The sequence below is a fragment of the Pelodiscus sinensis genome, chromosome 30 (assembly GCF_049634645.1).
Source record: "Pelodiscus sinensis isolate JC-2024 chromosome 30, ASM4963464v1, whole genome shotgun sequence".
Classification (NCBI taxonomy): domain Eukaryota; kingdom Metazoa; phylum Chordata; order Testudines; family Trionychidae; genus Pelodiscus; species Pelodiscus sinensis.
The window spans coordinates 7787235-7799572 of record NC_134740.1 but is presented as its reverse complement, the minus strand read 5'-3'; the positions used below and the strand labels follow the sequence as shown (position 1 = coordinate 7799572).

At 48.8% G+C, this 12338-nt stretch overlaps 1 protein-coding gene across 1 annotated transcript; it reads right to left on the bottom strand.

The window, feature by feature from the left end:
* Nucleotides 1-5803: 5803 nt before the first annotated feature.
* Nucleotides 5804-6785, bottom strand: LOC102450319 (olfactory receptor 6M1-like). The gene has a single exon (XM_006118271.4). The coding sequence runs from the start codon at nt 6779-6781 to the stop codon at nt 5804-5806; it is 978 nt and encodes a 325-aa protein (XP_006118333.3). The 5' UTR covers nt 6782-6785.
* Between the last annotated feature and the right edge of the window lie 5553 nt (nt 6786-12338).

Here is a 12338-nt window from a genome sequence, read left to right as displayed (position 1 = left end):
TCCTGTAAAACCTCAGGGTTCACGCTCACCGACTATTATATGCATTGGCTCAGGCAGGCGCCAGGGGGAGGGCTGGTCTGGCTTGGAGGTATAGACCCTGAAGATGGTGCCACTGATTATGCCGAGTCCGTTAAAAGCAGAGTCACCATCACTACAGATAACGCCATCAGCACCGTGTACGTGCAGCTCCGCAGCCTGACGCCGGACGACACTGCCGTGTATTACTGCGCTACAGGCACAGTGAGACCAAGCCTGGCTCCAGCCTGGCAAAAACGCTCAGTGTCATGACAATCTAGTTGGGGAGGTTGCATCTGTTCCATCCCCTCTGGGGGCAGTGTGGACTCGTTCCTGAGACACCTTCCCACTGGATTGGGGTTTATATTAATTCAGGGTTAATGAATTAACAGTTAAACCTCATGGAATGGGTTTATTGCATGGAATGGAATGAGGTTTAACAGTTCATTCAAACTAAGGGGTTTATCTTGGAATCCCGCTTCTCTGCCGCGTGTAGACGTGGGCAGTTACTTTAGGCTAGTCAGTTTCCAAAATGGCGACGGGCTGGGAATATGCTAATTAAGCACGGGATATTTAAATCCCGCGCTTCATTAGCAATTTCGGTCGCCCTCATTAGTCTCCCTAGTTCGAACTAGGGGCTAGTGTAGACGTACCCTAAGACTGTCAAAGCTGCAGGGGATTTGGATATTTAAATCCTGTGCTTCATTAGCAATTTCAGTCGCCCTCATTAGCCTCCCTAGTTTGAACTAGGGGCTAGTGTAGACGTACCCTAAGACTGTCAAAGCTGCCGGGGATTTGGATATTTAAATCCTATGCTTCATTAGCAATTTTGGTCACCCTCATTAGCCTCCATAGTTCGAACTAGGGGGCTAGTGTAGACGTACCCTTAGCCTCAGTGTGCATGTGCCCTTACAGCCACAGAACCTGCCCAGACACTGCAATAGCCCTGTAGCTGGGAGGCCTTCTCCTGTGTAGACACAGCTTGGGAGTCGGACAGTGAGATGCTAACACCGGCGACTGACTAGAAGCCTGGTTTCAGCGGCGATGGTCCGTGTTTCACACCTCAGTGGCACTTCCTCGAGGGGTAGTACCGGGAAAGAGAACGTATCCCTGCGGGAAGCATTGCTGGAATGCAGTGTCGGGACCAGGAGATCCAAATGGGATCGAGTCTAGCAGAGTGTGAGCCGGGGTGGGCAATAATGTTCAGTGGGGGAGGGGCACTCCAAGACTGGAAAGTGGTGGTGGGCCACACGCTGCCATAATGTTAACGGGGGAGGTGAGGGTCTGGGATGGGGATTGGGTGCAGGAGGGAGCTTAGGGAAAGGGATTGGGTTGCAGGGGAGGGGTGTAGGGTCTGGGCAGGAGTTTGGGTGAAGGAGGCAGTTGTGACGTGGGGCACTGGACTGGGGTGCAGGGGTTCGAGTTGAGACCTGGAGCAGGAGAGTGGGGTGCAGGGGTCTGGGATGTGACCTAAGGAGGGGGTTGTGGCCTGGGGCAGAGGATTGGGGTGCAGGTTCTGGGAGCGGGTATGGGTGCAGGAGCGGGGTAGAGGGGGGCAGAAGTAGGGCAGCAGAGGGCTGGTGGAGAGACAGGCTGGGATGACACAGGCACTCTGGCTGGGAGACTTACCTGGGTGATTCCTGGCCAGCAGCCCAGCACGTTTCTGAGGCAGCTTCCCTGCCTGTCCTGCGTGTGTGAATAACTACGAGCCGGAGGGGAGAGTGGTGTTCCGTGTGCTGCCTGTTTGAAAAAACATGGCCAATGGGATTGTGCTGGGGTGCAGGCAGCTCATGAACCTTCCCCCCTTCCCTCGGGTTCATAGTTGTGAAAGAAAAACAGCCCAGCAGCCAGTTTTCTGAGCAGCATACAAGTGGGGCGGGACAAGCAGGAAGCCTGCCTGGGGCTCCCCGCTGCATCCACAAGCCGGATCCAGTGGCTTGGTGAGCCAGATCTGGCCTGTGGGCCGTATTTTGCCCAGCCCTGCTGTACGCAAACCTTGAACTTGCACAAACCCCCATGCCCTGAGTGAGGAAGTGGGGAGTTTTGGGGGTACAAAGGGGGGGTGTTACATACAGGGGGGTCAGTGCCCAGGAGTTGCTGGTTTAATGTGACAAAGGGGGGGGAGTTTGTTGTTTCAGAGAACAGCCCAGAGTTGGAGCCCTGGTGTCTGGGACCCTGGTGACCCTGACCCTGCTTGGAGGACAGAGCCAGTTCTGACCAGATGACATTGGGCTGCAGAGAGGGACCCTGGCAACCGGCCCAGCTGACCCCAGCGAGGGAAAAACATTAGATGGAGGAGAAGAGAGAGACCCAGGCAACCCACTTACCTGGGGAGAAGACAATGGTGGGGGAGGGGCTGTTGCTGGGGGATATTGGAGGCTCTGCTTGGAGACTGGGGGTTGCTTTTTGGGGACAGAGCAGGCAGAGCTCAGCTGGCTGCAGCAAGAGGCTGACGTGTGGGCTGAGGGCCCAGGCCGACTGGCCTGAGAGATCCGTTGCCGTGTTCAAAGCTCAATAAACCCTTGGCTATGTCTAGACTGGCATGATTTTCCGCAAATGCTTTTAACGGAAAAGTTTTCTATTAAAAGCATTTGCAGAAAAGAGCATCTAGATTGGCACAGACGCTTTTCTGCAAAAGCACTTTTTGCGGAAAAGCATCCGTGGCCAATCTAGACGCGCTTCTCCGCAAAAAAGCCCGAATTGCCATTTTTGCAATCGGGGCTTTTTTGCACAAAACAAATCTGAGCTGTCTACACTGGCCCTTCCTGTGACTGACACTTCACATCTTCTGACAGAAATGAGGAAAATCTAAAATGTGACCTTTGGTATAGGAGGTGATTGAGTATTTCTCCATAGAGCCTGTGGTATTGGTCCATTGGATCCATGAGCTACACTTGACCTCAGAGCTAATCTCTGTCATGTTATTGGATTGTAAGGGGAGCAGCCAGATCACAGCTGCACCCACGGGGGGGGGGGGGGGTTGCCCCAAAGTCTGTACAAAGGGGGCCATGTGAGGTGTCAAATGAAAGCTTGTGTTCTACTGATCCTGTGTGTGCTACTCGTGTACTTGTGTGATGTCTGTATGCGGAGTTATGAATATGGGCTCTGTGCTGATACCGTGACTGTTCTCTGTCTGAGACAAGGCAATGGGCCTGGACTGCCTGTCGCGAGGAAGGGATGTCCAGTGAATGACTATGCTAACGAGCATGGCTCCAAGGACAATGGCTCCCAAGGGCTATGTCTAGCCTACATGGCTCCGTCAGTGGAGCCATGTAAAATAGTTTATTCGGTATAGTCAAAGAAGCGGGGATTTAAATAATCCCCACTTCATTAAAATAAAAATGGCCACCGCACTGTGCCGACAATCAGCTGATCCAGCCCAGTGCTGCAGTCTGGACACTTCATGAGGCATACCGGAGAGATCGACAAAGGAAGCTTCGTCTAGACTGCCGCACTGTGTCTAGACTGCCACGCTGTGCTGGAACAGCTGATCGTTGGCACAGTGCGGTGGCCATTTTTATTTTAATGAAGCGGGGATTAGTTAAATCCCCACTTCTTTGACTATGCCGAATAAACTATTTTACATGGCTCTACTGACAGAGCCATGTAGTCTAGACATAGCCAAGGTACCCAATACACACCTGAGGAATGCATCTGGAAACCTGCAAACCACTCAGTAGCTAATGGCTGCTGGCATGGGACACAGGGACAGGTCACTGAACCATGTGACCTGCTCCAGCTTGGAAGGTACCAGGAATGGATATAAAGTGCCATGAGGTGGACTCCATCTTGTCTTCAATTCTGCTATTGATCCTGGATGCAACCTTACGAGGGACAGAGAGCTGGGAAGGATTATCAACCCATGCTGACATAGGATGTGCACCAGAGACTTTCAAGATAGCAGTTTGTAACATCTCTGCTAAGAGCCTGCATCAAGAACTTGGTGACTGGTGCATGTGATGTATTCTCCTTAACAACCTCAGGGTATGTCTACACTACCCCCCTAGTTCGAACTAGGGGGGTAATGTATGCATACCGAACTTGCTAATGAAGCCCGGGATTTGAATTTCCCGGGCTTCATTAGCATAAAGCCGGTGCCGCCATTTTTAAAAGCCGGCTAGTGCGAACCCCGTGCCGCACGGCTACACGCGGCACGGACTAGATAGTTCGGATTAGGCTTCCTAATCCGAACTATCTGTACACCTCGTTCCATGAGGCACGGGGTTCGCACTAGCCGGCTTTTAAAAATGGCGGCGCCGGCTTTATGCTAATGAAGCCCGGGAAATTCAAATCCCGGGCTTCATTAGCAAGTTCGGTATGCATACATTACCCCCCTAGTTCGAACTAGGGGGGTAGTGTAGACATACCCTCACTCTCATACTTTTTCTTTCTTTTATTAATAAACCTTTAGATTTTAGATTCTAAAGGATTGGCCCAGCGTGCTCTTGTGGGTAAGAGCCAAAGTGTAAACTGACGAGGGATTTGTGGCTGGTTCTTTGGGACCGGGAGAACCCATTCAGGGTAGGTGAGACCCCTCATCTGTGTGTAAGGCCTGGGGCTGATTGGGGTACAAGGAGAGCTGGGGTATCTGAGGAGTTTTGCTCGCAAGGTTTCCTGCTGGCCGGAATGGCAGCTGAAGTGCTCAGTATGATTGGTTAGTGACCTGTTTTGGGAAAGGTCTCCAGTCTAGGGCTGTAAGCAGCCCTGCTTTTCAGCAACTCGTCCTGAGCAGACACCCTCAGTGCTGCCCAGACCCGGTCCGGTCCGTCACAATCTCCATTTACCCTGAGAATAACACTTCAGAGATTGATCTCCCAAGGTTAGATTTAGTGGGTCTACTAAGGACCTGCTAAATTGATTGCTGATCATGACTTCATTGACTCCAGTACTCCACCGGGCCACAAAAAGTAAGGGAAATCCACAGGAGATTTTCTCCCATTGACTTCCCACAGAGGGAATAAAATCATAGATTCATAGAATCATAGAATGCTAGAACAGGAAGGAATCGAGGTTATCGAGGTTATCGAGTCCAGTCCCCTACCCTCACAGCAGAACCAAACATCATCGACATCATCCCTGGCAGGTGTCTGTCTAACCTGCTCTTAAATATCTCCAGTGATGGAGATTCCACAACCCCCCTAGGTAATTTATTCCAGTGTTTAACCACCCTGATAGGCAGGAAGTTTTTCCTAATGTCCAACGTAAACCTCCCTTGCTTCAATTTAAGCCCATTGCTTCTTCTCCTATCCTCAGAGGTCAAGGAGAACAATTTTTCTCCCTCCACTCTTTTAGGTACTTGAAAACCACTATCATATCCCCTCTCAGTCTTCTCCTTCCTAAATTAAACAAGCCCAGTTCTTTCAGCCTTCTCCCATAGCTCATGTTCTCTCGACCTTTCATCATTCCTGTGGCTTTTCTTTGGACTCTCTCCAATTTCTCCACATCTTTCTTGAAATGAAATGATACCATCATCATAAAGAGAAAAAAAAGTGCCTAAAGGATATTTGGTACCCAAGTCGTATAGAAAATCATGTGGCTACAAGGAAACTCACTCTGCTGCTGTCTATGTCCCCCCCCTGCAGAATTGCCCATTGATTTCAAGTGTGTGACCATTCAACACTTTAAAGAAAGGTTTAATGACACTAATTATTTCCTTGACTAATTGAATTGACTGAACATTTATTTATATAAAAATGCACGTGAAGGAAAGACCATTCCAGAAAATCGGGCTACGGATTAGTGGACTGATTCATGCCTTTCCATTATCTTCCCACTGCTTTTTGTGTTTCTACTTGGAAGGCTGGCAAAAAATGGGAAACCACTTTGCAGTACCCAACCTAATGGTTTCTCTCAGGGCAAGCTTCACAGCCCTGTTCCGCAGGCTGTAGATGAAAGGGTTGAGGAAAGGGTACACCACGGTGTTCAGCACAGCCACCCCTTTGTTGACCTCCAAAGAGGAATTTCCAGAAGGCCGAGCATACAGAAAAATGCAGCTTCCATAGGCAATTGCCAAAGACGTGAGATGGGAGCCGCAGGTCGCAAATGCTTTCTGCCTGCCGGGGGCCGTTGGCATGCGCAGAACAGCAAATAAGATATTCACGTATGACAGCATCGTTAGGCATAATGAGCCCAGCACTAAGGCTGAGATCAAAATGGAATCCACCCTTCTAATCCCACGGGTGTCAGTGCAGGAGAGCTGGAAGAGGGGCGCATTGTCACAGAAGAAATGGTTGATCATGTTCGGCCCACAGAATCTCAGCTTTGAAATCAGGAGCATCCGTAAACTCATAACCATGAAGCCTCCCACCCATGTAGCAAGGACCAATTGGACGCAGAGTCTCTGTTTCATGACACTGGTGTACTGCAAAGGGTGGCAGATGGCCACATAGCGATCAAAGGATATGACCACGAGGAAGGCTAGCTCTGTGGCACCTAAGGCAAAATAGAAGAAGGACTGGGCCATGCAGCCGCAGAATGAAATGGTTGTACGCACTGACAGGAAGCTCAGCATCAGTTTGAGGCTTGTGACTGAGGTGAACCAGATTTCCAAGAAGGACAAATTGCCGATGAAAAAGTACATAGGGGAATGGAGCCGCTGGTCCATCCACACTAGGAAAATGATGAGCGTGTTCCCCGTTACTGTGATGATGTAGATGAAGAGAAGAACCAAGAAGAGGAAAATTTTCAGTTTCCCACTAAGGCTGGAAAATCCCAGGAGGATGAACTCAGACACGGCCGTTTCGTTTCTTTCCCCCATGACCGACATCAGCGTTATCTGTGGAAAGACAATGAGGAGTCCCGGGGCACCCTGAAGACAAACACATTTATCTGGGCACAAGCTTTCACGGGCTGGAACCCACTTCGCCAGATATTTGCTGAAACAGACTGGCACGGCTACCCCTCTGAAACTTGCCTGTGGAAAGGATTACAGTAAAAATAAAAGCATGCCATTTTCACAGATTCGTACATCTGATGGGACCCTTCTAGGCTGACTCTTTGAGTAATGTACATCACAGCATTTTACCTAACACCTCTTCCGCTAATCCTCTTACTTGTTATGAATTGCCCCTCCTTGTGACCACCCTTCTTCAACACCAGTGTCTCAGTTTGGAGCTACTGGCCTTATACTCCTCTAAGTTTCCTCTCCAGGCACTTGCCAGTAAATATTGAGTGATCCTGACTGTTTTCCTTCCTCTAGTTCAAGGTCTCTACAGTCACCATCTCATGAAAAAAAAATCAAAATAGCCATTTAGATGGAGCCTCCGTCAAAAAGTCCAAACTTCTTTGTTTCTGAGCACCCAGTGGCATATGTTGTTTTCGGTGTTCGTTCCCCTCCCCCCCAACCTCTCTGAGAATGGATGCATAGGTTCCAGGATCAGACGGGACCCCAGTGATCATCTAGTCTGACCTTCTACTTAGCTGCTGCCACAAAACTCTCCCACAATAATTCAAACTAGAGAATCACTTTTAGGAAAAGATCCATTCTTGGTTCCAAAACTACCAGTAATGGAGAATCCACCTCCACCCTTGCTAAGTTATTCCAATGATCAATTCCCCTTTCTGTTATAATTGGGCACCTCACATCCAATCTGATGTTCACAGAATCATAGAACTGGAAGGGACCTCAAGAGGTCATCAAGTCCAGTCCCCTGTCCTCATGGCAGGATCAAGCACCATTTAGAACATCCCTGGCAGGTGTCTGTCCAACCTGCTCTTAAATATCTCCAGTGATGGAGATTCCACAACCTCCCTCGGCAATTTATTCCAGGGTTTCACCGCTCTGATAGGTAGGAAGTTTTTCCTAACATCCAACCTAAACCTCCCTTGCTGCAGTTTAAGCCCATTGATTCTTCTCCTGTTACCAGAGGCCAAGAGAACAATTTTTCTCCCTCTTCTTTGTAACAACCTTTTAGGTACTTGAAAACTGCTATCATGTCCCCTCTCAGTCTTCTCTTTTCCAGACTAAACAAACACAATTTTTTCAGTCTTCCCTCACATGTCATGTTTTCTAGACCTTTATTCATCTTCTCTGGACCTTCTCCAGTTTGGCATATCTCTCCTGTAATGTGGTGCCCAGAACTGGGCACAATACTCCAACTTGGGGCTAATCAGCACAGAGTGGAGCAGAACAATGAGTTCTCGTGTGTTGCTCACAACATTCCTGTTACACATCCCAGAATGATATTTGATTTTTTTTTCAACCGTGTCATACTGTTGATTCATATTCAGCTTGTGGTCCACTATGACCCCTAGATCCCTTTCTGCAGTACTCCTTCCTAGACAGTCACTTCCCATTCTCTGTGTGTGAAACTGATTGATTGTTCCTTCCTAAGTGGAGCACTTTGCATGTGCCTTATTACATTTCATCCTGTTTACCTCAGAGTCTCTCCCCAGTTTGTCCAGATAGTTTTGAATTATGACCTATCCTCCAAAGCATGCGCAACCCCTCCCAGCTTGGTCTTATCTGCAAACTTTGCAAGTGGACTTCCTATGCCTTTATTTATGTCACTGATATTGAAGTGAACCAGCCCCAGAACCCTCCTAGCATGAATGTGAACCATTGATAACTTCTCCCTGGTAACAGTTATGCACCTCACTAACAGTAGCTCCATCTAGGTTGCATTTCCCTCATTTATTAATGAGAAAGTCATTAATAAGCCATGGCTTGACTTCCACTCCCAGCCATTAGATCTTGCTTAATTTGTATCTGTATTCTAGGACCTTTTTCTGAGGTGTTGTGTGGCCTTGTGTTATACAGAAAATCATATGCAATGACCACAGCAGTCTCTCCTATTGCACAATAAATGGGCTAGGGGGCACTAGAGCATATGACTGATCATGCATAGTCTCTGGTCCGGCAACATCCGTAGTCCGGCATGATGTTAGTGAGCCGGATGCCCACTTATCATGGGGGTGGCCAACTTTCCCACAAACTCATAAAGTTTGTTTACAGCCACCAGACCTGACTCTCCATGTTCTGTGCTGTTATTTAGCTCTAATTTACCCCCTGAATGTCTTCTCAGAGCCCAGTAAGCAGTGGGAGTTTTGGTGATGCTCCTAGACCATATTGATCTCCCATAGTCCGGCAAATTCCCTGGTCCAGCACCAGTCAGGTCCTGAGAGTGCTGGACTAGAGAGGTTCAGCCTATGTTATAGTTTTATATTTTTTACCTTGTCAGACCGGCAAAGGAGGGGATGCTGTCCGTTAGAAAAGAAACAAAAGCCAGCTCTGCTTCGTTGAATTCCTGTCTGTCTCTGCAGCTGCTGCTCTCTTGCCATTTCTCCTCCCTTCTTCACCCAGAAAAGGAACTTTGCTTTCACCCGCTCATTAAATATGGTTTTGGAAGTGAAATGATTTTGCTACCTCAATAAGAAACACTAACAGGGAATTCCCAGGGGCAAAAATTCTCACAGGGCCTCTGAGATACCTCATGAAACTGAACGCAAAAGAAGTCATCTTCTTTCAGGCAAAGATTTGTAACATGTTTATGGCACTGTACCTGGAAAGACAGTGGAACAATTTTTTAAAAAATAAATGTGTAAGCACCTAAAAAAATATTGAAAATAGGGAATTACCACAGTGGATTTATCAAGAACAAATGCTGCCAAACCACCCTAATGTCCCTCTTGTCCATGTTTCCTGGACCTGTGGATACGGGAGAAGCGGTAGACAGGATAGCTCTAGATTGCAGTAGGGCTCTTGGTATAGACCCATGTAACACTTCAAAAGTAAGTTTGGGAGAATAAGACAGAGAATATCTTATTGCCTCTGTATAAATCCCTGGTGTGCTCACACCTTGAACACTGCATACAGATGTGGTCACCTCATCTAAAAAAGGATCTCTTGGCATTGGAAAAGATTTAGAAAATGGCAACAAAAATTATTAGGGGTTTGGAATGGGTCCCATATGAAGAGGGATTAAAAAAACTGGGACTTTTCAGCTTAGAAAAGAAATGACCAAGTGGGGGATATGATAGAGGTCTATAAAATCACAAGTGTTGTGGGAAGAAAGAGTTATTTACTCCTTTGCATAACACAAGAACTAAGAGTCATCCAATGAAATTAATAGGTAGCATGTTTAAAACAAAGATAATGAAGTTTTTTCTTCACACAATGCACAGTCAACCTGTGGAACTCCTTGCCAGAGGATGTTGTGAAGGTGAAGACTACAAGAGGGTTCACAAAAAAACTTGATAATTTCATGCAGGATAGATCTATCAATGTCTGCTTGTAGAATGGACAGTCATGGTGTCCCTAGACTCTATTTGCCAGAAGCTGGGAATGGGTGACAGGAGAGAGATCTCTTGATGGCTCTCTGTTCTGTGCACTCCCTCAGAGGCAGCTAGCATTGGCCACTGTTGGAAGACAGAATACTGGGCTAAATGGACCTTTGGTAGGGCTATTCCAATGTTCTGATGGAGCTGCAGTCTAGATGAAATTAATAGAAGTTGAATATGTAACCCATACACCTACGGGGTGTGGTTTACCATCCCATGGAGTGGCACTTAGGCCACTTACAGCAAGAGATAAGAACAAGGGAGCTCTACAGTCTAAGCTGCGAGCCAGCTGGCTTTACAGCTCAGCTGTAGAGCTCCTGCACTATGCTCCAGAGATCCCAGGTGCAGTTCTGCCTGTTAACAGTCACAAATGCACAACCAATGAAAGCCCATAATCAAATGAATTTGATTTGATGAGAATGAAACCAAAGGCAAACCAGGAGGGCATGTCTCATGTGGTCCTGAAGGAGTCCGCCTGGGATTATCGGATTATTCATTAGTATTTGTGATAATGGAATGCTTATTAAATGGGCAGATGACACCCAGGCTAAGAGGACGTGCCAAGAATTAGTAATCAAAACAGCTTGACAGAGGAGACAGTTGTTCTGAAATGGACATGGGGAAATTCAAGAAGGAATTACAAGGTATTACACTAAGGCTGTGTCCACACTCAGGGGTTTTTTCGAAAAAAGTAGCCTTTTTTCGAAAAAACTTCCCCTGCGTCCAGACTCAAGCCGCGTTCTTTCGAAATTAAATCGAAAGAACGCGGCTTTTCTTTCGACGGCGGTAAACCTCGTTTCACGAGGAAGAACGCCTTTTTCGAGGGAGATCCGTCGAAAGAACGTGAGTCTGGACGGGGGGAGCCCTTTCTTTCGAAATTATTGGCCTCCAGGAACAAGCCCTGGTGGACAATCTGGGCCATGGGTTGCACGTCTGTGGTTCCTGGCTGCAGCCATTCCTTAAAGGGACAGGCGCACCCTCACAGCCACTTGTTGCAGACAAGGAGCCAGAGCACACGGCGACCTTGCTGCAGCATGTCCCAGCCCCAAGAGCGTACTGGCCCTTCCAGAGAGCCTTCTGGGGACCCAGCCAAGGGCTCCAAGCGCCGGGCACCATCCTGGTCCGGCGCTGAGATCAAGAGCCTGCTGGAGCTGTGGGGAGAGGAGGAGGCCTTACAGGCCCTCAAAAGCCGGCGGCGAAATGCTGAAATTTATGGCCGCATGGCTGAAGCCCTGGCCCAGAAGGGCCACTACCCCCGCACCCAGGACCAGGTGCGCTCAAAGGTAAAAGAGCTGCGGCAGGGCTACGCCAAAGCCAGGGAGGAGAGCTCCCGTTCTGGGGCAGCCCCCCACTACTGCCCCTACTACCCCGAGCTGGACCAGATCCTGGGTGGCAGTGCAGAAGCACGCACACCACGGCGGTTCATGCAGTCCGGACTGGCAGACCCTGTGGTGGACGCTCCAGAGCGGGAGCTACAGCAGTCTGGAGATGGGGACATGGGCCCAGAGGAGGAGGACACCGAGGAGACGGCGACCCTCACCCTGGAGCCAGTCACCCAGACCTCTGAGGCCTCCCAGGCGTCATCTGGCACGGGAGAGGAAGCAGCAGGTGAGTACAGTGAGTTTGTGTCACACCCGGGGGGGGGGGGAGGTAGGTGGGTGGGTGCACAGTGGGTGATGCACAAGGAAAACCTGTCATGCTCATGCTGATGCCCAGGTCACACACACACACACACACACACACACACACACACACACACACACACACACACACAGTGTGACCTTCAGAATGTCTGCTTCCCCTGTCTCAAGGGAGAGGGCATGCCCTTTTGGACAGCTGTTGCACACATGACTGATTGTGATAGAAATGTAGCCGTGTTACTCTGATCTGAGGAAGTGGGTCTGGCCCTGGAAAGCTCATCCCCTAATAAACCATCCTGTTAGTATTGTAAGTGCTACAGAGTCCAGTTTATAGGACTGATTGTGTCTTCTTCTTTTCCTCCACAGCCGGACCAGCCGTGGAAGAGGGTCGCAGCACCCCAGCCC